Genomic DNA, 25,597 nt, shown 5'->3' with positions numbered 1-25,597 from the left:
AAATACTCCTAGAAACAATCCTTCTGCTTTTCATTCCCTCTGCTCTTGAAGATGTAATGCCTCCTTCCTTTCCCACTAAACACGGTCATGCTTTGGTCCAGCAGATGACGAGCAGCAAAGCAAAGTCCATGGGAACACGAGGGAATGGTTTGCCAAGCAGCAGGTCCATGCTGGTGTGTGGCCTTTAGTCAGGGTTAAATAAACAGTGTGTAAATAAATAAATAATTTTTTCCCAGGTTGTGACCTTGTAAATCAAGCCTAAGCCTCGAACGGATTTTTATGGGCCAGCTGGAACAGTAGAGCAGTCTTAGAAGAATAAATACATAGGGGGAAGAAAATAACTGTGCCTTCCAATTGCTCCCAGAGTGCTGTGGGGAACATTTGGTGCTGCTGTAAAGGCATGCCAATGATTTAAAAGGCAGGAGAGAGGGGACATTGTTTTTATTTACTCAGTGGTTGCTCCACATTATTTTAAGAAGTTTAAAACAGGAGTAAAATGCAGTCTTACAGCTTCAGAGCAGAACAGAGGGACAAGCAGGTAAATGGAAATCTAACCAAACAAGTTCCTAGCAGCAGGTTTCACAGAAGCAGATGGGACCTGCACAGGGATTTGCTCAGTCTGTTATCTGGGCGTTGCAGTCTCTTGATGTTTCACGTACTTTACTGCTCGTTACCAAATAACGGTACTCACAGCATTAATAGTTAGAGCAGTCCCTAGATTTAGTGGGTTTGACCAGACTCCGTAAAAGCTACTGCCTGCATTTTTAAAAGTCCAGAGAGACCTGTTCAATACAGCAGAGAGAAGTCAGAAAGGGGAGCTGGAGCTCCCACCTCCCAACCATTCAGTGGCTTGGTCTGGCAGGGCTGGAGGAGATGGGGGAAAGAGGGTTGGCAAGAGAGAGGTGCAGGGGACAAGCTACAGCTGCAGTCCCTGCACGGAGCTGGCAGCATCATCCCTTAAGCCAGAAGGTTTTACATGGGGGCTCTGAGGCCGCCGAGGCTGGGAGAGGAGGCGCTGGAGGCAGGGGGCTTACGAGCGTGGGGCTTGTCCCCGACGGGGACCTCCAATGGGAAGGGATTTAATTACTTTCCAAAGGAGAATGATGGTGACAGCGCTGGAACTTTGCCTTTTCCAGGGGTAAAGAGAAGCAACTTCTGTTCCAGAAGCTGGCAGGAGCCCATCCCGCCCGTACGCCTGCCTGCCCTGCGTCTGCCGGGCACGGACACCCCTTGCCCGGGACATCCGCGCTGCCGTACGGGAAGGGGGCTCTGTGTCCGGCAGCCGCGGGGCAGGCGGAGCGTGGCCAGAGCAAAGCCGGGAGTCCGGGGGGGGTGTCCGAGCGGGGTACCGGCAGGGACAGGGGAGGAATAGGGAAAGAGTAGGGGCAGGCATGCGGGCAGCGATACCGCCGGTGCGCCGGCGGGGCGGGGCGGGCGGGGCGGTCCAGTCCCGCCCCCTCGGTGTCGATTGGCGGCGGGTGGTGCCGGGGCGGTGCCGGGGCGGTACCGGGGCGGTGCCGGGGCGGTACCGGGGCGGTGCCGGGGCGGTACCGGGGCGGTGCCGGGGCGGTGCCGGGGCGGTACCGGGGCGGTACCGGGGCGGTGCCGGGGCGGTACCGGGGCGGGCCCGTCCGCCGGCGCGGCGCGGGGCCATGCGGCAGCCCCGGGGCGGCGGCAGCGGCGGCGGCGCCGCCTTCCTGCCCGCGGCGCGGTGCGGAGCGGCGGCCGGAGCGCCCCGCACAGCCATGGGCGATGGGTGGCTGCCTCCGGACTGCGGCCCCCAGAACCGCTCCGTGGCCGGGGTGACGGCCGTGCCGCCCGGGAGCAGGCAGCTGCCCGCCGCCGAGCTGCTGTCGCAGCAGTGGGCTGTGGGCATGAGCCTGCTGATGGCCCTGGTGGTGCTGCTCATCGTGGCCGGGAACGTGCTGGTGATCGCGGCCATCGGGAGGACGCAGCGGCTGCAGACGCTCACCAACCTGTTTATCACCTCGCTGGCCTGCGCCGACCTGGTGATGGGGCTGCTGGTGGTGCCCTTCGGGGCCACGCTGGTGGTGCGGGGCACCTGGCTCTGGGGATCCTTCCTCTGCGAGTGCTGGACCTCCCTGGACGTGCTCTGTGTGACGGCCAGCATCGAGACCTTGTGCGTCATCGCCATCGACCGCTACCTGGCCATCACCTCGCCTTTCCGCTACCAGAGCCTCATGACCAAGGGTCGGGCCAAGGGCATCATCTGCACCGTCTGGGCTATCTCTGCCCTGGTCTCCTTCTTGCCCATCATGATGCATTGGTGGCGGGATGATGACCCCCAGGCGCTGCAGTGCTACCAGGATCCGGGCTGCTGCGACTTCGTCACCAACAGGGCTTATGCCATCGCCTCGTCCATCATTTCTTTCTACATCCCCCTTCTCATCATGATCTTTGTGTACCTCCGGGTGTACAGAGAGGCCAAGGAGCAGATGAGGAAGATCGATAGGTGCGAGGGCCGGTTCTACGGCAGCCAGGAGCAGCCGCAGACACCCCTGCCCGCTCACCCTCACCACCAGCCCATCCTCGGCAACGGCCGAGCCAGCAAGCGAAAGACCTCCCGCATCATGGCCATGAAGGAGCAGAAGGCCCTCAAGACTCTGGGCATCATCATGGGAGTGTTCACCCTCTGCTGGCTGCCCTTCTTCCTGGTGAACATCGTCAACGTCTTCAACAGGGACCTGGTGCCGGACTGGCTCTTCGTTTTCTTCAACTGGCTGGGCTACGCCAACTCCGCGTTCAACCCCATCATCTACTGCCGCAGCCCCGACTTTCGTAAGGCCTTCAAGAGGCTGCTCTGCTGCCGCCGGAAAGCCGACCGGTGGCTGCACGGCGGCGGCGGGGAGCTGGCCCGGCTGCCCGGGGGCTTCATCAGCACCGTGGGCTCCCCCGAGCGCAGCCTGGCCGGGACCTGGTCCGACTGCAACGGGGGCACGCGGGGCGGCAGCGAGTCCAGCCTGGAGGAGAGACATAGCAAAGCCTCCGACTCGGAGTCCAAGGTATAGGGGGGACGTGGGGGGCCGCGTCGGAGCCGGGACAGGGGGGAAGGCAGGCTGGGAGACACGCAGGAGCAGAGAAATCCCCGGCAGCCGCCTGATGGTAATGCTATTGCCAAGCGAAACGATGCCCGCCTTGGCAGGGGGAGTGCGGGTGTTTACTTAGGAATAAAAGCAGGTGAACTGGTGTGCAACATACCTCATCCGAAACTACAGAAAACAGGAAACCCACTGACCGGAGAACAAAGGAAATAAACAGCCCATCCCAGAGACAGCCACCTTGTCCTTAGGAGCCGCGCTGTCGGCGGGGACTGTGGCGGCAGCGCCTGCGCTCGGGTGACTGTCCCAGGACCGTGCTGGTGGCCGAACCCGCGGGTGGTGCTGGCCCTTGGCGGCCGAGTTCGGCTGCAGCTGGGGTCCGGCCACCCCCGCCTGGCCCCGGGGCTCATCCCCTCTCCCAGGGCACCGGGATTTTGGGAGGCGCGGGGTCGGTGCTGCAGGTGCTCCGGGCACAGAGCGCGGCCGGCAAGACGGAGACCTGCTGGCAAGATGAGTTTTAAGCTCGGAGTAGCCGTGCTCTCCTCGTCTGCAGAGTAGCGAGAGAGAAAATAATGAGTAATAAGGAGCACTGGTATATTTCGAAAGGGGTTAAAACAACCCAACCCACACTCTTGTGTTTATTCCCTCTGCATCAGCAAGCAGTGAGTTACTGTGCTTATCTCCTTCGGCCAGACAATAGCAGTCAGGCTGAGAAACTTCTACCTCAAACTGTGCATATTGTACAGGGGAATGAACGGACCATGTTTATATTAAACAGCATATTTACGTACCACTAATAGGGTTTTATGACCAGGGCCGGGGAGGGGGGGCGAGGAACCTTCTGCAGCTTGTTCATTGTAATTACAGATGAACGGGGGGAGGGGGGAGAATCCTGGCAACAAAAATTTACTGCACATTTTTTTAAAAATGGCGACTAAGTCGTTTTTTGCACAGTGTTAAAGAGTTGTAAAGTTATTTGAAGATATTACTTGCACAAGCATACACACATGCAGATTGAAAAGGAAGAGGAGGTTTGAGTAACACCGACCCTGAACCTGATTTCTGGTTTTGTCTGATCTGCTATAGTTTTATTGAGAGAGTGACTTTTTTAATATTATTTTTTGAAGGTACTGTAAATATATCCATATTATAAATTAAAATATCTTAAGAGACTTTATTATTTTTATTTTTATTTCCAAATGCCCACGTGAATCTGCTGTTATTTTAGCACTTGTGTGTAATTTCCATTTTCCTCTCTGTGTGTGTTTTATAACATATTTATACTTTGGTGCAATTTACTACTGTGTAAGTAATTGGTCTATGTGCAATAAATACCATTGCAGCACAAGCGTGTCTCTACAGGTTTTGAAACAATACCTACCTATAATGGGAAGAACAGCATTTGTTTTTCTCCAAAGATGGCTCAGATTGCCAATACAACTTGATCTAATGGCTTTTCCTGACACAGTGTTGTAAAAAACCTGTTTGAACCCCAGTATGGTTGTGTTCCTGTTGCACTGAGGTCCACTAACTTCCCTTATTAACGAGAAAAAATTAATGGCTAAATTAATGGCTAAAGACAAGGTGTTTCCACGCTGATAATGAATACTCATTTTCTTGAACTATTCCTTTCAGGAATATATTCTTCTGGGTTTTTTCTCTCTCTTTTTTTTTTTTTTTTTGGTCTTTTGTTGTTATTTTTGTAGGAGTACATGGCTGGGAGTCAGGAGCCCAGAATATTTAAGATTACAGAGGGCGTTTAATTTGAAAGCTTAAAATGGTCTTGAGTAGAAAGAAATCTCTGTAAGCATTACATGCCACCCCAGAAGTAAGTCCACCTCATGCTGACAGCTGATCCTCCCCAAGGAGGTAATGATAACTGAATGTTACATTTTTAATTGTTCTAAGTAAGAAGTTACAGTGAACAGAAGTGCTGCAGCTTTGTGTCCCTGGTTTGATTGTCTTCCTTTATGGCTTTATGAAGGTGTGCTCCATCCTTGTGATTTCATAAAGTTTTTCATTACTGAAATGAATACATGGCAGACAGAGCAACAAAAAGACAGTGCAGAATAAAAGTGAAGTCATTTTTAGCTTTATTAAACTCAGGAGTATAGTTTGATTAAATATCAGCTCCCAGGAAGAGCACTTCCCAAAGCTAGTTCTTCAGGGTGGTGGCTCACGGTTTGTTTTGGAAAACAGTTGTTCGTTTTTCTTTGTTTTCAAAGTTGAGGAATTTGTCCTTTGCAATTTCTAATGTTGTATTTTCAGGGGAGAAAAAAAAGTTGCTCTTTTTATGCAAAGACAAAATAAAGGGACCTGGGAAGTAAATAATACTTTTCCATTAATGTTACTGGAGTTTGAGGTGAGCTGCAGTTAACGGTGTCTTCCTTGATGACAGTGAAATGGGCTCCTTAAAATACTGGGTGATGTTAGATCAGGAGCTAAGTGAAGTGGGCTCTGCCACTCTGCCACCAAATGAATTAAAAAAAAAACCATCTGGTTTTATCTTTGATTACCGCAAACACAACAGGACCAAAAAGGTGCACTGCATGGTGATGTCTGATGACTGCAACTGCAGCAAGATGTTGGCTGTGCATGTCAGGGATGGGATGGGATGGGATGGGATGGGATGGGATGAGATGGGATGGGATGAGATGGGATGAGATGGGATGGGGAGACAGTGTTGCCGGATGGGATGGGATGAGATGGGATGGGGAGACAGTGTTGCCTTGCTCTCCTTGTGAACATCGGGATCACAGAGCCAGGGCAGGGCCAGGTCATGCTGGGTAGAGCAGGACAGGATCCCAGCAGCTGGCTGGGAACTGAAGTGACTGTCAAACCCTCATCCTCAGCGGGGTGCTGGATCCTGGGGAAGCACAGTGACTACTGCATGGAGCAGGACAACCTAATGGACTTGGCTCTTCCTCTCATAAATCAGTTCACATATTCAATTTTAACTATCCAAACACTCCTGTCTTTAGACTTTAAAAAGTGGTGACAATTTTGCCTCAACAGGCTCCAACTTAGGTGGGAAATGTATGCCCAGAACTTGCTCTGCTTGCCCTGCTGAAGAACTGTGCTGGGTGATGCATCTCCTGGACAAGTGTAATGGCACTGAGGTAGGATGAGTTTAGCCCACTGGGCTAAACTCAGAAGGGCCAGCTGTGTCAGCAAAGCGGTCAGGATTTGTCTGCTGTTGAATTTTTGCCAGTTGAGGACTTGCTGGAAGAGTCTGGAGGCTGACACGTTGAGTCCCTTCGTAGACAGCTGAAGTAATCCCACTGGCAGCCTGCGCAGGAGATGCCAGTCCATCTTGCACGGCATGGAAAAGGTGGTGGCACAGTAACAGCGAGGACAGAGCAGGACATATGGCACACATGTGTGCAAGGAAGGGGAGGCTGCTGGCGAGCAGTCTGCTGTGGATCACTCAGAACAGGCTGTTCTCTGCAGAGAAGAAGGATACTCTGAGAAACATTGTGGGGCAGCTGAAATACTCTGGAGGCAATGAGTCAAACACTCACGATGAATATTTTTTTTCTGACGAAAACCAGACATGGCTTAGCAGTTGGAGCCGCAAGTTAGAAAGTAAAGGTGGTAGGCATGCGGCTGCACACGTACGTGGGCAGGAAAGCAACAGCAAAGAGCTGCAGGCCTGTAGGAAGGGAGACACAGGTAAACCAGAAATCCGCTCAGAGAAAATGTCCTGCAGCTGCCAGGACCAAAATTATTTGGCGAGGATGCCTGGAGACTTCCACATGGAAGACGCCTGGTTCTCCAAGGCGCCGGCCGCACTCTGTGCAGTGTTTGCTCAGCACTTCTGAAAAGAAGGCTGCTTCTCTCCACGTCTTTAAATGGGAATAGATCAGGTTGAAGGACTGGATTCAGTTTTCCATGTGCTCAGGGAAGTTGAGGCTGTTTCAGACATGCAGCAGGCTCTGCAGAGGGACTCCCAACCAGTGAGAGTTGCACAGAAGCCCTCCTGCAAATCCGCTGCACTCTGAGACTGCAGCCCTCAGCATCCATTGGCTATAGCTCCAAGCAGCATGAAACTATGGGCAGAAAAGGTGGCTTATGATCTGAACTGTGCATTTGACAGCATCAGCTGGGTGTTTGAGTTGCTGCATGCACTAGTTCTTATGCAGATGCTGCTTTCCCTCTTGGGTATCCATGTGTCCTCAACTATAAGGACAACTTCTTTATCAGCTTTGGTTTTTTTTTTCTAAACCCTATCTGAGGTTGAGGTTTTATTAATAACTTTTAAGTGGCTATTTTGCAAACCTTCCTTGTGCTGCACACTTTCCTAATTTATTGTAATTTCCCGTCTGGTGGAGTGCACTTACTTCCTTTATGTAATATATCAGCTGCAGGGCTGGAAATTGGGCAGCTATGAATTGAAAAGAGCAGACTTTCGTGAGGCCAAATGCGGTCAGGTATCATTGCCACTGGGAGCAGAATTTGACCTGATAATCTAATCTCATACGAGAGACTATCTCCAGAAAAGTATTGTTACCAACAGCAAATGACCTCTGCTAATGAAGCTGGACCAATCAGTCCTATTTAAAGCTGTCGAGCAAATGTTAACTGCTAAACAACAGTTAGTGCTGGATAGTTCAAATAATGAGTGTTTTGTTTGCTGGTGTGTGTTAGGTGATGTGTTGGGAAATAATTATCCTTTGACTAGCAGCCAGCTTTGTACTAATCAGAAAGGAGAAGTCATGTTCTGTTTGAAGGATTATACCTAAAAATAGTTCTGTTACTGCCACATCAACGAGCAAAATGAAGCAAATTCACAGCAATGTACACACCTTCCTAATGTTTCACTTTTCATCCTAAAAACTCATTGTTCAGCTGGGACTTTCTGTTTGATTGTTTCAAGAGCACTAATGTGATCTCCTGCAATAGCACTAAGCACACTCTCCCTGAGGAACATTACCCTATGCACCACTGACTCGCTTTCAGACCCTGCCAAATTGCCAAACGCCCCAGGAGGAAGTAAGGATTCGTTCTCTTTATACAAACAATCACACATAATGTAAGATCAACAATATTTGTGACAATTGTGTTGCAGACGAAATCGATCTGCTTCTTCTCTGAGATGTTTGTATGCCTGCCCATCTGCGAGGAGCAGCCGCCCATGGTAACAGCAGGTGACTTATTCCTGCAATTCAGTAACTTCAAACTCTGCTGGGAAAAGTGACTGAGATGGGAAAAGGATAAAAAAGGTGATGCTGGTGAGCAAACACAGGATTGTCATTGCAAAAAAGGAAGACTGGGCTATCTTTGGCCATGATGTAGGTGTTGCCTTTTACTGGTAAATTGTAATTGGTTTGGAGGGGGATACACCAGGCAGAGGCACTGTGGAAACACAGGTTAAGAAGTGTGAGAGGTAAGACATTCCATATAGGACCATGCCACCAGAGGACTGGCAGCTGAAACATGCCCAAAACATTCCTAGAAGCTTTTCTTATTCTTTTTGGATAACAGCAGCAGACTAAAGCACACCTGAGCAGTTTTCAGCAGATGTAAAGCTGTGCAGCTCCCTCGCCAGCTGCGGACACATGCGACCCCTTCAGCATCTCCCCCTCCTCTCCAAGTGGCTCCAGCTGAGTTTCTTTGGACCTGGAGCTGCTCCCCAGCCTGGAGCCACCCTCCTCCTGCTTGGTGCCAAACGGGAGGTGCCCCGTGGCCTCGGGGGGTGGCAGTGCTGCAGGGTGTGCCCGTGCTGCCCTGGCTGTCCAGGCGTGCTGGCACTGGCTGCCAGCCGTGCCCCTGCCCTGAATCATCCTCCATCCTGCGAACCAGGACCACAGAATCGGGCCTGCCGTGCTGCAAATGGAAGAGAGTTTGGGTTTGTTATGCAAACTGGCACTCAGCTTCCTGGTTCACCAAAACCAGCAGCTTGGTACTCACATTTGCTTCACAAGCTAACTTTTTTCTTCCCTGCCCCACTCAGCTTCCAGGTTTTTCATGGCAGTGTTTGCCTGCTTGGCCTTAGCACCCAGCAGCACAAGTTTTTTTGTGTGTGCCCTGGCAGCATTTTGAATCCAGACATGAATAGTACCAGGTGCTGGGCAGTGTCTGGATTTGGTTGTACCCATTCTTTTCAGGATTGATGCTCAGAGTTATTAAAACTGGCTGCACCAGAGTGCAAAATTCCCAGACAAATAGGAACTGAGTCCTGACCTCCAAGTTCACAACCTAAAGGAGAGAACAGAACCTTACCCAGTCTTCTGCCATTACCATGATTAGCAGAGCATCTCAGATGTAATGGTGTACCTTTCCCATCTGATCCTGTGTAATGCACCAAATCTTGTTGTGCTTAATGAGATTAAATGAGGATTTTCTACTAGTTCAGTGCCTTAGCCATTAGCCAGAGTTGTGTGTCTCTAGGCAGTGATGTACCTTTGCAAGCCTGGCTCAGTGTCTCTCTCAAAGCCATGATATTTGGCTTCTTCCTACCAAAATTATTTTGGTAATTGGTCTTAAGCTCATTGGCACAATGTTTTGAAAGGCAGATCTAAGTGTATACACCAAAGAGGCAAATGGAGACACTAAAGAGCCCAAAATTTCAGCAGCTGCTAGGTGTATAAATATTTCAGCTACCAACAAGTCATTTTGCAGGGCAGGTGAGTGCTGCAGCCCCCTCAAAGTCTGCAAGCTGCCCTCCCTCAGAGGGGCACCCTGCCACTGTAAGGAATAATTGCAGGGACAGCACAATAGCTCCTGACAAAAGATTTTCCAGGTGGTAAAATTTGAACAGTGCTTTGTGGCCAAAATTTAGAGACCTCTTGTTAAGAAGAAGGACTTGAGACAAGCCCCTGGTGGGAGTTCCTAGCGCGGAAGGGAGAACAGCGTTCCGGCCCAAAGTTCGCATGTGCAGATGAAGAGCCCCGCATGGACTGGTCCCGTGAGGGTTACAGATGCCGCTGCACACCCTGTGCAAGCCGTGGTGACGGACAAATGCCATCCACCCCAGGGACAGCTCACGGTGCCCCCAGTCACCTCCCTCTGCCCAAGCACCGGAGAGGACCCCAGAGGTGTCCTGAGACACAAAGGTGAGTGTCAGCCCGCGTCCCCCCCCGCGGCTTGCCACCCCCTCATCGTGCTGTGGAGGGAGGAGCGCTTCCTCTTGGACTGGAGCAGGTGAACTGGGAGATGTCCTACAAAGCTCCCATTGTTTCACAGCTCGCCCGCTCGCAGCGCCCGCCTTCAGCCAGGGGTGGTTTATTTGTCTGCTCTTCCCCTAAATGCTCACTTGGGAGCCGTCAAATAAAATCTCAGTCAGCTCACTGAGGACACGAAGGGCAGTGTGGGATGTGTTCGCTGGCAGGCAGCGTTCCCTGGCAGGCAGCGTTCCCTGGCAGGCAGCTCTCCTCGCTGTGGGCACGGGAGGCGGGAGGGGCGGTGCGGGACCTGTTGCTCACACACAGCCTCAACCGAGGCATCGCTGGTACCCTGGCAGGTTCCCGTCCCCAGACTAGGACAGCCACACCACCAGGGCATCCCGCTGGATCTGACACAGGAGCGCCTGATCTGCTCACAAAACAGCTCGTGTCAAATACAGGGGGTTTTGGAGCTTTTATCTAATATGCAGCACAAGGCAGCTGTAATTGCCGGTGACAACGGGTGTTGTAGGAGTGCTCTAAACTACCTTGAGAACATCCAAGGGAGAGGTTTTGTTCCTGTTTCACTGCCAGGTAGTTACCAGCTATAGTAGATGCCTGTCTGTGGTTGTCAGCATCAGCCTGTCCAAGCCAGGGCTGGGGCTTGCACCCTCTCCTCTCCCCAGCCCTCAACTCCCACTACATGTCCTGCTTCCCAGCCTGGCTCTGCTGCCTGTGCTACTGCACGGGCACTGGGCTTCTGTGGCTAAACACCAGCCCTTTCAGACAAGGTTTGTTTCAGCTGCCCCAGCAGGTGACACGAACACGTGTAACGGCATAGGAAGATGCAGAGTGATGTGTTAGGGATCATCTGTTTTGGGAGCAGCCCCAATTTAGATCCATCCCTGTGATCACAAGTCTCATGTCTGGTGGTGATGCTGCAGAAGCTGAGACCCAGACCAGCCCTCTCCAGCCTATTTTTTGCTTGAACTTTCTTGGAAAAGGAGGACTATCACCCAAACCTTCCCTCCGTTTCAGAGGCTGCTCTGAATATTCTATTCAGAGGCTTAGTGACTAAGCCATTAAGCTTCTCACTGTATGTGAAAAGTTAAAATAAGTTTAGGTTTTTTTACAAATACTTGTGCAATAGAAAAAAAAATTATTTAAGTATGGTTATTTGCAAGACCACAGCATAGGGCATGGGACAAGCTTTCAACAGAGATTGGGACCAGGGCAGCTGAAAGAGCAACTCAGGTGGGTCACAGCACTAAACTGTCCTCAAATGCAAGAGGGTGACATGGCCACAAGCCAGGGGCAGTGGTAAAGTAATTCCCCAGGAAGAGCAGCTCTGTTTGCCCAGAGTGTACGTATGGATCCCAACACTCATGGGCACCACTGAGCTGTTAGGGGCTTGTGAGCAACCCCCATCATGTATGTCTGCTGGTGAATGATGTTTAGCTGCTTTTATTCCTGCACACTTCACTTACGTGGGAGCAGGGAAGGTGGTGATAAAAAGGCTGGAATGATTTCAATGCTGGAGAGTTTCCATTAATATATTTCTCGTTACATAACGCTGCCATCACAGTACAAAATCCAGTAAGGTGCTTTGGAAAGGTGGAACTTTCCTACGTAGCTGTAATTAGGTAAGTGGGGTTGTAGAGCAGGCTGGGCTTTCATTAGACAATTTTTAATTGCACCAGATGTGTTTGGGCTATTGCATGGTATAAATTTCTTTGCCTTTACGTTACAAGGCACCTCATAAATTAAATGGTTGATGTTGTCAAGTGCCTGCCATTAGCACTCTGAGCAGATAATCCTTCCCGTGGCCTCATCGGAGTCTATCTGAGGGCCTGTCTCCAGATAATGGCCTGGAAGAAGAACAGTGGTGCTCCCAGCTTCCCAGGGGCCTCTACTCTTCAATTCTGTGCTTCAGAGAAGAAAAATTATCATTATCTGCATAGCTCAAGCTCCCTTTGAAATGCAGTTATTTTTTACTCATACACTCCCAAGTATTTTTTACATGATATCAGTGAGAAACTTGAAACCCCCTTTGAGAAGAGAAAGATTTCCTGCAGCCCTACTACTAAAGAAAATGGATAGATCAAGTAGTAAAGTTCAATGACTTACTTAGCGTTAAATAAGAAAGAGAATAATGAATTGGATTTTGTGTGCCTGGTTTTCCTCTGCAGGGAGCAGCCAGGCTAATGGATTTTCATTGCCTTGTGCTTCTGTTCATTAGCCTAGGTGAGTTCAAAACACTCTTGCCTTTTCATGTTCTCCTTTCCCTGCTCACTCGTCACAACTTCAAGTATTTGGAGATTAGCAAACACATAGGTTTGCTGCCATCAGCACCATCTTGACTGCTGAGGAAAACACAGGGTTAACCCTCTGCACCCAGTGATGACTTTTGGCTGCATGGGCATCTGTATTTTATGCCCAGTGGATGCAAGTAGGCAATTCCTTACCTAGGGTGGACACTAGCTTCCTACTATTATGAGTTCAGGCTGTAACATCCTTCAAAAAAGACATTATTTCCCCGCTGGGCTCACCAAATATTTGTTGGGTCTCCAAACCCTCCTCTTTGTTTACAGGCTTTGCCAAACATGCCATAGGGCTTTTATTGGGGAAGGAAGGGAGGTGGCGGAGGACGGAACTATTACAAAGCTATTTAACATAAACAACTTTCTCCCGTAAACTCCAAACATGGCTTGGCAGGGAAGAGGTTAAAGCTAGGGGGTGGACGGGGAGAATCATTAGGGCAAAGCAATAAATGACAAATTGGAAAGGCCAGGGAGAGACATGGGGGAAGAGATGGGCTGACCCTAAATGGGGTTGACACCCTGGCTTGCTGGAAGCCCTCTGCTGCTCTGACCTCGGGGTTTGGACCTGCTTCCTCCCTAAGGCATGCCAAACCTGGGGGATGCTCAGACAGAAATCCTGCAGAACTGATTGGGAGTCATATTTCAAAGGTGAACCTGAAAGGTCTCTACAGAGCCAGAAATTGCTACTTCCTGCCCCAAACCTTGGCTGGGTCTGCCAGCACTGCCCAGAGCCAGGGAGCTGCTCTCTGCCCACTTGGAGCAGGATTTCCGTTTTCCTACCAGCCTTGGTGCCTCAGGCTTCGTGGTCTGTTTTTTGTCTGAATGGGAAATGCATAATGACAAATTGTTTAAACAACTTATGGTACAAGGAAACTTGCTGGAGTAAAGTACAGTGCTCTAATTTATTTCCAAGGAAGTGATGCAGCCTCCAAAAGCACTGCACTCAAGCACTGCAATTCAAAGCTGCAGCATAACTGCTGGCCATCCTCAGTGCTGCCTGCAGCCCTCATCTAGATTGGTACTCTAGCACAGTTGAATGCCTGAGGTGCAGGGAAGGTATGGCTCTCAGAGCTGTCCTGACTGTTGGTTTGCTTGTGTGGGTAATTCTGGTCATCCCAGTGCTGGGGAAGGAAAGCCCAGGGGCCACAAAAGCCACGGAGGAATTCTGTTGTTCTATTTCCAGCCCTGCTTTTTAAGACACTGAGGGCTTCAGATCAGATGCATTTCTGAAGCTTATCTTGTGAATATTTCACTGCTTATCCAAGCAGAACAAAAACCTTCAAACCTTCTGAGGTCTATCCATCAAGAGCCTTATCTCCCCATGTCACAATTTGGCTCCTGGCTGCTGCCGCTTGGAGCCTCCCGCCACCAGCTTCCCATCTCCCCTCTCTGTGCTTTTCCACAGTCACCCTGCAGCCACAGACTCCCTGTCACTTCAGTGATGGCCTCTGCACCACATGCAGGAGCAGCAGGCTTGTGCTGCTGCATGCTCTGCAGCCAGCCAGCATCCTCGTGGGCTGCATTTGTGCTGCTGTGTCACAGCCCATCATCTGCATCCCCCCCACACACATATGGACCCTGGGATATGGCACACTGACTCTGCCTGGCCCCAGGAATGGAGAACATTTCTCTTTTTTTATGGGATGTTAATGAAGCTTGAATACAGGAATGCTGTCTCCTCTATCTGAGGTTCCAAGACTGAAATACCCAAGGAGAATATTTCTGATCCTCTCCCACCTGGAAGCTGCTGCTCCCCTCTGGCAGAGTCACCACTGCCATGGGGCTGCTTAGAGATCTCAAAGAGCACCCCTAAAAGTCCAGGCAGGCTCTACCCTTTGGTAGCTGAGCATGATACCTGAGCCACTGGGAAGCACCAGGAGCATAGCAAGAACACAGGAGAGGCACCAACATCATCAGCCATGTGGAAATTCCTGGCAAGGTAAAACAGCTGCATAGTCAGACTTAATGCCCAGTTTATATCCTGTGTTACTGAGCTGTGTCAGAAGAGACTCTGCAATGCCTTGTACTTGGTATCAGGGCCACAGGATTTTCCTTGCTTTGAAGCTGAGCTGGCACAAGAAGTTGTCTGCAACCATCCTGTCCAAGCCGTGGCCAAAAACAACAGGGTGAAGACTTCGGAAAGAGCCACCCATCCACAGTGTAACTGATTTAAACCCAGGGCCTGGCTGGCTCAGGGCTTGAGAACAGCTTTTATGCAGGTCAGAGGTTGAAATCCTGTGCACCACGGTGGGGATCAGAGATTTCTGCTGCTTGGCACTGCCTGGACTCAGCCCAGATGTAGACAAGCTTCAGCATTGGGGTGACCTTTTCCAATGGGGACCATTTTCCTACGGTCCTGTTCACAGGAGACTCTGATGTGGGGGGTGCTTTTGCTCTCCTCCCTGTGGCTTTAATTTTTTTCTCTGTTTTGATAGCCAGGGGGGTAAAGTTAATTCCCATCTCATATAAAACAATGTCTCAATAACAACAGGATAAATGTACTTTTTATACTGTGCTGTATGATAAACTATTTATAAATTCATATCACTTCTGGAGCACAGTCAGAGTTTAAAATAAAGTTTTAATTTAACCATAGTTTTCCAGTGTTGACAGATATGATAAATACATTTTTGTTTCAATAAAACCTAATTTCAGCAGTGTTTTGCAAAAATCATTAGAAGCTAAGGATTATTTCCCTCGGTTTTTTTGCTTTGTTTTTCTCCATGTTCCAGTGTTTAGTTTAATGTTACATTCCATTATCGAAAAAAAATTGCATCTGTGGTAATTTGTTCTCCAAGGCCTCTGCTTAAGAGATGGAAGGATTTTCCTGAGAGGAGTGATGGGGCAGTTGCAGCACCTCTCTGAGGCAGAACCGGCCCTCAGGGCACTGCTGCAAAGCCCATGGGCAATTTCACAGCGATTGAGCAAACCTCAGTATTTAAGGTGACCCCATAAGAGAGCCAAGAGGGCCCAAGTGGGGCAGGTTTCATGCCTGGAAGGTGAGTTTAAACACAAGTCCTCCATCTACAGGAGGGTTGCATTCCTGTTGCATCCATTGATGAGCTGAGTCCTTTCAAATTTTTTCTGGACGCTCTCCAGTTTTCCTTCTTCCCCATGTAAACAGCTTTGTGGAAGATGTCTTTTTATGCAATCAATCATTTTCATTCTGCAGTAAATAGCCCTTACATCAGCCACCATTGTATTTTAGATGTAAATGCAGCACAGCAGAGCCCTACTATGTTGTGGGGTGAGCGGGTCAGATACTGTGCTGGAACAACAAAAACACAAGGAAGGTTGAGCAGGAAAAACAGCTTGTTCTTAAAGTGTTTTAAAGCTGCTGTCTGTCTTCTCAGCCCTGCACTTTACAGCCCATACTTCTCATGCTGCCTCTGCGTTAGACAGACAAACAAGAGATGAAGCTATTTGGAGAGCGTGTGTGCTGCAGACATAAAAACACTGACTTGTACCTATATGGACTGGCCTTTGTCTGTGAGGAGCTTCCAGAAGCTGAAAATACCCAGGAAAGTGTAGAAGGGGAGAGAGGTCTTCTTCTGGTGGGCTGCCATGTCACTCAGGCTGCTTTCATGGTGGTACCTAGAGGACGTCATTGATGCAGCCAGCTACGATAATCCTTTCAGTAGGAACAGGTGCTGGGGGATAATCCCTCTGTTTTCCTTGGTTGTGGTTCTCTTCGGTCACTAAGACAGAGCAAACAGGATTATCACAGCAGCAATTCAGGAGGTGAAGTTTCTGGTGCTCTGTGCCTGGGGCTCTGTTTCCGAGGGACATTTGTTTCCGAGGGAGGTGCTGGCTTTGCAGAGCAGCCTGTCCTGCTGAGGGCAGAGGGAGGGCAGGTGGGCTTGGCTGGCTGCTCCCAAGGCCTTCACCCAGACCTGCCCCTCAGGGGTGAGGGCTGAACCGCAGATGCAAAGCCCGTGCTCTCTAGGAAGATGCCTTCCCCAGAACCCCAGACGCGTGTGGGGTGGAGACTGCCCAGCTGTGCGTTGTCCCAAACCCTAGGCTGGGCCAAGGCACTGGCAGAGGAGCTGGGGGAGGACAAGGGGTGGTAGCTCTGCCTGAACTGCCAGATTTTCTCTAGCCAGGAGTGTTAGAGGCACTAAGACACCCTGGAGGTTCACAGTAACCCATCCTGTCCTGTCTGTGAAACTTCAGAGCAACTCTGTGCCTGTGTAAGTGTGGGCTCATGCCTCCAGCAGACTTTAATGTATCATCAGGTTTTGTTTTAAATCCCTGGAGTGCTGCACTCATCCATCCCCTCTTAGCACAGCTCCACTGCTCTTAGACCAGCCTGCACCCTGGTGACTGTCCTTGCCATGCAAAGCCACCTTTTGCTTTGCTGATAACAACCCCTGACCCCCCCGTGCGATTTCCTTCTCCACCAGTGAAGGAAAGCCATGTGAGGTTCTTGGAATCAGCCTTCACACAGCCTCTGTGCTCCCCACTATTGGTTTGCTTTGGGACTTCCTTGACCCCTGATTTCAGTATCAGCAAAGAAATTGATCTTGGCTTCGTGGTTTTGAGGCAATCTGGGCCCAAGGCTGTTTTAAATAGCAAACTACAAAATAAACATATGTGTGCAGCATATGTTCACTGAACTGCAGGAATAGGAACCAGGGACGTGCAGCGCAGGAAGGGTTGTTGAAACTCCAGCTTGTACTCGTGCTGATAAGGCAGTTTCCAAGAAATTGCCCAGCCCTTAAATTCTCGAAGCTCTCTCTTCCCAGGTCAACAACCTTCTATGGACTGAATCCTGGTGTCACTCTACGAGCAAACATGGGCCAGGCAGGACCTCCTGCAGACGGCACAAAAAAGAGAATCTGTGTTGCTAAGAAGGGATCCAGGCACTCTCTGGTATAGGAAACCAAAACACACAATGAGAAGCACACTGGTAACTGGTAGTTTGGGAAAGCACAAGAAAATGCGCTTCAACCTTCATTCTTCTTTGGCCAAGCCTCATCCTTGCCTGAGAGGGGATGAAGGTGATGTTAGCTGAGCTGCTGCTCTCCCTGTGCCAGCAGTGGGCTGCAGTGCTGCAACACCTGGGCTCTCTCCAGGGTCTCCCCTTGTCCAGGGGAGCACTCCATCAGCTCTGAACCCAAGCTGCTCCAGCACCCACTCCCCAGCACCTCCACACCCTTCTTTTGACCAGCCTTAACTTCAGACAGGAACAAAGGCTCTTTGGAGAGCAGATTTTCCATGGCATCCCACAGCTCTGTTAGCAAAAATGTTCATTGTGGTTTTAGTGAGAGCACAATCAGGGCTGATTAGACCCAGTTGTTTGGCTCCCTCATTTCATGGGGATATTTTAAAATATCTTATGCAGGTGCAGGAGTTGACACAACAGAGTGTGCACCATGTTAGAGTCTGTCCAGCTTGTGTGTAAACACCACTAGTCCCCTTTTCAAACTCTTAGGAGCTGTTTCATAAACACAAAATACTTCACTTAATTTCCAAACCACGTGGGTTTTCCTCAGCAGGGCCGGTGGTGGAGGACACGGCACCAGCCCTGTGTCCTGCAGAGCTGCCCCAGCTCCCTGCCAGGGCTGGCAGCAGAGCCAGGCAGAGGCTACCACCTGCTGGACCCTCCTCAGTGCCTCCTGCTCAGAACGTCTCCACGGTGCCACTTACTGCTGGCAGGGACACCGTGTGCATGGCACAAACCCCTCTGGCCAGCCCTGTGTCACTAACAGAGCTCTGGACATGTAAGCCTTGCAAAGAGCGAGGATGCTCAGTCAGCAGCTTTGGGTGCCTGACCTCTTTCTTCCTCATTTTATGTCTTCCAGAGTCTATTTCTCTTCCTTACTGACCCCACAGAACAGGGTCATCTTTCTGAGCTGAGGCAAATTGCTAGAATTTTGCTGAATTGGGGAACCTGTCATCTCCCCATTGTAACTTGCTCCTACCAAAAACCAAAATGACTCTTCCAGCAGTCCTTAGAAAGGGGGAATAAAATTCATGTATACTGGATGGGCACATGCCTGAATTTGTGTGGGATCCCACACTTGCATGGGGTGTTTTGAAGGTCTTCATGGGAACATGGGAGACACCCTTGCGTGGCTTAGGGGTCTTCATGGGACCTGGTGGTAGAGTGTGGCCCCTGCTCTCACTGTGCAGGCAGCACTCCCAAGCACCCAGGTCAGGTCACAGGACTGCTGATTTTGTGAGGGTGCAGGGCCTGGCCTGGGTAATCCAGGAAACCCAGGGTCATGTTTGTCCCACTCTGATGAGTTCAGTATCTCACCCTGACTCCTGCAGCCTTGAGATTAAGGGACTTTGCACCTGTGCTGGATGGGCACTCTGTGGATCTTGCAGTGCTGAACACTCACTGCTGCCAGCTTCTCCAAGGGGCTCATGATGCGGCAGCAAGTGCATTTCTGGGGCAGAGACTCTGCCTTTTTGCACCAAGCACACTGCTATTGACATAGTTTCTTGATTTAGCCTTTTTTGTTTGAGCTGCTCTACCACGCTGAGCCTCGACAAATCATGCTGGCTTGCACCTACAGTGCATCAGGCTCCATCTTCCCAGTTAGCCAGGCTCTGGGAAAGTCACTGGAAGGACTCCAGTGGCTTCAAAACAGGAGTTGAGTCATGTCCCATGAGATCAAAACAAAATGTCTCTGCATATGAAAAAATATTATGGAAACTGTATCATTCATGCAAGAAAGCCACACTTCAAATTTATCATATAAAATACATAATATCGTAAATGGAAAGAAAAATTGCACAAGCCCTGGTGTGCATGAAAATTATTGGCATGTGAAAATGTCTCTTCCCATAAACACAGCTGCAGTCTGGTACACAAGTAGGCATCCAAAACGGGTAAGCTTGGTCCCTTTCTGCTCTTCTTCAAAACTCTCCCTTTCTGTAGGAGTTATTAATTTCTAGACTCATCCCTTGTATTATCAAGAGTGGCCCAGAGCAAGGCTTGAGGTGCAGTGACCAATACGAGGCATTGTGACAGCTATTTCAGGGCCTCACAAATACAGCAGCAGCACCTGAGATCGCTGCGTGAGACAGGAGATGGGTGGTCAGAGCACCCCATGGCCAGGCTGCAGCACTTCGGGCTCACTCGGGTCTTTGTGGGAGGCCTGACTCTGGGGTCAGATCCTACTGCCCTCGTGCTGGCCAGGATGTGGCCATGGCGTTCAGCAATGCAGGGTCCCTGCGATTTCCTCAGCCGACATCTGCGGCTTGATTGCATTCCAGCAAGAGCTGATTGCCATGGTCCAGGGAGCAGGATTCAGCATATCACCTTGAGGAAATGAGCAGAGGATGGCTCTGCACGCACAGCAAATGTAACTCTGAGGGAAAACATGAATTAATGTGGGTATTAACCAGCAATTTGTCATACAGCCTCTAGAGCTAGCTTCTGATGCTGTGAAGTGTGCCGTGAAAAGCAGTGGCTGCTTCTGTACCTCCTCTGGCTTCTCTGAAGCTCTTCAGCACTGGGAGCAGGTGGATACCCCCATGCCTGTTCACTGCTCAGCAGTGGGAGAAGTCAGGAAGAATGCTCCAGCTGCTGCTGCTGTGTCACCTCTGTCCAGGGGCCATGGGGCAGACTGCAGCTCAGCCTTTCCCTCTGTGCCATGCTTCCCTGCCTGGGTGGGAGCACCAGGAGCTGGCTGAGGGCACTGCAGAGGTACTGTCTGTCCCCTCCTAGGCTGGACCTGACACAGTTTCCATTTATTGCTCTGCGGTGCCTCATTGTCCCCTCCCTGTGACACCCATGTGGCAGAAGGATCCCAGCACACACCCTCCAGCAGCTGGCACTGAATGCAAACACAGTCCAGATTCCAACGATCCAGAGTGCCAAGGGACCCACCTGCACCATTTGTCCACTATTGCCACCAAGTTGCCCATTTTTTTCCCCAAAGCACACGCAGTTCAGCACAGCTGGCCACACTGTGCAAACCCATCACTGATCCCCATGCCTACGGAGAGCAAGAGCTGTGAGATGGCTGAGAGGACCCCTGGCTCTCATGGTCCCCTGCCTCAGTGTTACGGGGTGGAATGCTCCTCAGCTAACTGGGTTGTACTGGTTCCCTGCTGGAGCAGGGAACTGACTGACTGGCCCCGACTGAAATCAGGAGACATCCAATCTGCAATGACTAAACTCTTCTTAACTCCAGAAATCTGACAAATAAATGTTTCTTGAAAATCAGCTGGTGTTTTGTTCTGGGAAAGGAGCGAACCATCAGCCTGGTTGCTTGTGTGCAGAGAGCAGAGCCTCACAGGGACCCGCAAGGCACCAGGCAGTAACACGAGCATCTTGCTTGCCCATCCTCCCAGCTCGCCTCTCCTCCTTTGATGGGTTTGGAATGAGCTCTGGAGGTCTAACTGTGGAGAGTAATGATGTGTGAAAGCTCACTTTCATTTTTCACTCTACTTTTTTGGAAGGTGGAACATTTTAGAGTTGACAGTACCATGCTAAAGCCATATGAGGCAAGTAACTATTTTTAACAGGATGGAGACTATCTGAGAGTCTACTGCTGAATCATTTCAAACAAGGAAGAAATCATGGAATCCAAATGTAGGCGTGGGAGGGATGGGGCCGGGAAGGCTTTTATCATACACTTATTCCAATAACAGTCCAAGTGCTTCAAAACTTATGATGACCACTTAACTGAAAATGCTTGTGGGGTCACTTCAAGTAGTGGCTGCATTTTACAAAATGCTCCTGCTCTGAGAGGGAGGCAGGTCGTCAGGTTAGAGCAGCTTGAGAGGCTCCCTGTACTCACCAACTGCCTTTGCACCCTGCACCAGGCTCTGAGCTGTGCCAAATGGGAGAAGACACTTCAACATCTTAGCACTACCTTCCTTGGGCCCCCAACACCACATACTTACTGGGTGCAACGTGCTGAAAATTTGTGGGACCACAGCCTGGGGTGAGAGGAGAAAGGGCAGCCTCAGCCCTGGTCTGGATGTCCTTCCACCCGACAGTGAAAAGCACTGCTTCTGCCTCTCCTGCCCACTCCAGCACAGAGGTAGTACACCAAGTAATGCGAGTTTGCCAGGTGAAATTGGCCTTGTGGATAAGCTGAGGAATTTTCGTCACATTTCCTCTATCTGACACATCTCAGACTTGAAACAAGAGGCCTTTCTCACTGGCAGCCGTGGACTAAGGCAGCCTCTCACACAAGGAAGAGGCAGGAAGTACTGAGTTACAACTGCCTGACAGGCCATGGCCCAGATGCTGCTAGAAGCCTCTCGCCCTTTTTGTGTGAATGAATGCACAGCCTGTTTACAGGCACTCAGAGCACAAGGGTGGTAACCACACACATGATGTTCAGCTTTGTGCTGAAGTGTGTTTAACTCCCTTGCAGGTGCAGCATTGACTTGTTCCATGTAGGAAGGTGGCACTGGTTGGGCACACCATGGTGTGGTCGTGTCAAATGCAGCACAAGCTGCCAAGCTCACGTGTGGACTGTGGGGCTGTGGAAAGAGGAGACTTGCATCTCCCATGGGACTTAGCTCTCATTTGGGGTCCCCACCCATGGCAAAGCTCAGAACTGCCCTTCCAGACCCTCCTCTTCTCCCTTTTTTCTGGTTATTTCTGATCTCACCCCTTCTCTCGAGGCAGGGCTGTGGGGAGGATGGCTCCCTGCTGCACAGCCCAGCCTGGTGCCAAGCTGACCCGGGCCCTTGGCTTGAGGAAACACGTGGTTGACCTGATGTCACTGGACTGGCATCCAGCATACTCACACTGGCACACCACGTGTGGCTTGTTCCATCCCTGCTCCTGCAATTTTGAGTAATAGGGACTGACACATGATTTTTCCAGAAAGCAATCTCTTCAGATCGAATTAATTCTGTGATTTCCAGGTGCTTCCTCCCCCGCACAACTGATGAGAACTTCCCGAAGCTAACGGCCAAGGCTGCTCGAAGCCAGGACATTTAAATTAATCTTTTGTTCTTGGGGACTCTCTGTAGCCTGATGACTCTGGGTGCTACTTCTTTCTCACTCGCAGACCTGTAGGTCCCAAAGCTGCTGGCAAAGGGGCATTTTAGGGGGAAGAGGAGGGGAGGGCAGGGTGGGAAATGGCTTGTCTGTGGGTTTGAGCCTGTGGGGAGGCTCCACTGAAAGCTCTTTGCAAGAGCTTCCCTGTAGAGCTGCTGTCTGGGTGTGGGGTGAGGGCAGCACTGTGAGTCCAGCCTGGGGTCCACCACAAATGGCCTCAAATGATCCTGCAGGGGCATCCCACTGCCTGAGGGTGAGGCCAGCACTCACCAGGAGATCCTTACGATGTGGTAACTGAAGGTTGTGTTTAAAGGCACCAGATGACTTCTCCTTCCCAATTTGAGGGGATGCTTGTTCAGTAGGATGTTTGCATCTGAGCAACACTGACTGTGTGCTGTAGGTCCTCTGTGCATCAAGAAGACCTGAGATTTTGATGGGAGCACCTTGTATTGTGCATCTATTTCCTCTCTCCCACTTATTGGGGTTGTATCATGTTGCTTATGGTAAAGTCTAAAACACAGAAGAAGCTGTGAGGCACGAACAATAAATGCTACTCATCAGTAGATACCCCAGGAGATCATCCCATTAATAAGGGGTGATGAGTGAATAAAAATGCCTTTTACTCCCTGATCGAGAAATTTTTATCCACTGCTTTTTAGCATAATATCGTGTTGGGTCTGAGCCAGAATGTTTTTATTTTTGTGTGGATCTACATTTGCATTTTCTCATGGCTATTCTGTAACCTGACTGCATTGCCAGTATATGTAGTGCTGGCATCGTAACATCTTCGTAGCCTGTGAAAGACTTGGAGCAGAAATCTAGAGAACATACCCCACACCTGTCTCCCACCTGCAGTGCAACCACCAGTACTCATCTTACAGGTACAACCTCTCCTAACCGGAGATCTCAAACATCCTTTGGTGAAGTTATTCCTTCTTTTTTTTTCAAAAAAATGCTACATATTTCCTTATCCAGCTTTTTACTTGAGCAAGAGGCAGTGTCCTGGTGCTGAGCTGCAGCTTTCTTGCCTTGCTCTCCTCATCAGGCAGGTCTGTTCCAGTGGGGTTTTTAAATGTGGTGGATTTTAAACTAACTAGTTTGAAATGTACAAAGCTGAACATGCAGCCTTTGTAGTTACTGCAGTATTACCCCTAAGGGACAGGCCTGGTTGATGCTTTCAGTAAAGTCAAGTCCCTCTTCTTTACACTGGTTTTACTTGTGCCTGCACTTGTGCCCTTGCTCTCCTGCCAGCTGTGAGGTCAACACCCCTGTTACACAAGCGAATGTCGTCGGTGTTTTCCTTCTTGATTGTTCTGCGTGTAATTTGGATTCCACGAGCGGCACCCAGCTTATGTCACTGCATCACTTTAATGGTGTTTTTCTTGGCTGCAGGTTTGATTGTCTTGGCGTTGCAGTTAGGGCATCTCTGCAGGCAGGGATGCTCGATAGTTGCACACGCCGCCTCCCCTTTTGCACACCTTGCCCTCGCCCCTGCAAAACCAAACTGCAAAGGACTGGCTTTGCAATTCCTCCCTTGCCCATCCACAATGGCCAACACACTCCTCTGCTCCTTCCAGTTTAGTGTATCTGTACGTGGATTAAAGTTGTCACTGTACCACATGAAATCTTTAAGGTTTTCTTTATGATAGCAGTGCCTAGAAGATGCCTGCAAGGATCAGGAAGAAGTTGTCCTGCACAGGCAAAACCCAGCACTCCTGGTCGTTAAGTGCTTCTGCTCTAACCTTCACATGGGACAACAAAGGGATAAGGACAGGGAAACAGGATCCCCAGGAAATGATGGTGCAACATTACCCATCATCATAAATGCATATGCTTGGCACCACTCCTTTTCAAACCTTTGTCAGCAGCTGTGCAAAGGGTTTTCAAAGGAACTCAGAAGGGTATCTAGGTACTTTAGAGTGGTCACATTTTGCTTGTCCTTTTCTGGATGCATACCTTCCCAACTGAATGAGTTTGGGATTGTATTTTAACCTGGGCTGTTTGGCAAATCTATTCGTTACTCCTGGCAGTCCTGCTTTCAAGGTATCTCCAGCAACACAGGCATCCTCAAACAGTAGTGCAGGGCTCTTGATGGATTCATGCAAATCCTCACGTTTTTATTCCCAGTACTTTTATAACACTTTTTGCCCCAAACACAAAGTTTGCCCTTTCTTGCATGAGCTGACAGTCAAATCATACACGTTTATTTTGCCAGTAGAGAGTTGTGCCTTTTAATATTACCAATTATATTTCTTGCCTATGCTTTTTGTAAAAGAAAATCAAAGCAATCAACCCCCCTCCCAATAACAATCTTTTTCCCCTCTAAACCCATCAGAAGTTAGAATCTGCTTCTTCCTTGCCTCTCCCCCTGCCCATACACTTCTACTTCTGTGCTCTCTGCCCAGGGATGGTCCCTGCACAGCTCTGTGTCCTGCTCCTTGGAGGAAACATGATGTCAGGAATCACGAAGCTGAGTGAGGTCTGGCAGGGGCTGGGGTCCTTGGCTCCTACACAGGCAGTGAGCTCCCAGAAGCATGGAGAGGAAAGAGGGAAAGGGAAAATTGATGGGGCTGTGAGCCGACACACAGAGCAGAACAGGCAGGCGCTTCCCAGAAGGAACCTCCAAAGTAAATACGAATGTGCAAGCCATTTCTGTGCCATGTTTCCAAAGAGAGGCTTTTCTGTTTCTCTTTCATATACAGCCACTCAGAAGTGCATGTTTGGATGCCCCAGGCTTGAACAAAGAGAAGTTAAGATCGTGCTGTCAGCTGTACTCCAGATCTGGGCATGCAGCACCCTGAGCACATTCTACAGAGGAGAAGGAAACCCATGACACTCCAAAAGCAAGTGGGGTTTGTTCTTGTGCCAGGATGGCCTTTCTAAAAAAACCATTTCTCTTTCTCCCCCATCCCTCAGTCTTTAACCAGCTAGCCAGTTTCTTTCCTCTCCCCTGTATATTGATTTTAGGCCTTTTTTGAGGACTAGCAGCATCCCCAAGGAGAAGGACTTGGGGGTGCTGGTGGATGAGAAGTTCAGGATGAGCTGTCGGTGTCTGCTGGCAGCTCAGAAAGCCACCCATGTCCTGGGCTGCATCTAAAGGAGCGTGGCCAGCAGGCCAGATTCTCCCCCTCTGCT

At 50.0% G+C, this 25,597-nt stretch overlaps 1 protein-coding gene across 1 annotated transcript; it reads left to right on the top strand.

The window, feature by feature from the left end:
- Positions 1-1,692: 1,692 nt before the first annotated feature.
- On the top strand, positions 1,693-20,665 carry ADRB1 (adrenoceptor beta 1). Its single transcript, XM_032116867.1, has 2 exons — positions 1,693-3,023; positions 19,858-20,665. The coding sequence occupies exons 1-2, from the start codon at positions 1,746-1,748 to the stop codon at positions 20,128-20,130; spliced, it is 1,551 nt and encodes a 516-aa protein (XP_031972758.1). The 5' UTR covers positions 1,693-1,745; the 3' UTR covers positions 20,131-20,665.
- The last annotated feature ends 4,932 nt before the right edge of the window (positions 20,666-25,597 follow it).

The sequence above is a fragment of the Corvus moneduloides genome, chromosome 8, assembly GCF_009650955.1.
Source record: "Corvus moneduloides isolate bCorMon1 chromosome 8, bCorMon1.pri, whole genome shotgun sequence".
Lineage (NCBI taxonomy): Eukaryota > Metazoa > Chordata > Aves > Passeriformes > Corvidae > Corvus > Corvus moneduloides.
This window is presented reverse-complemented; position numbering and strand designations above follow the sequence as displayed.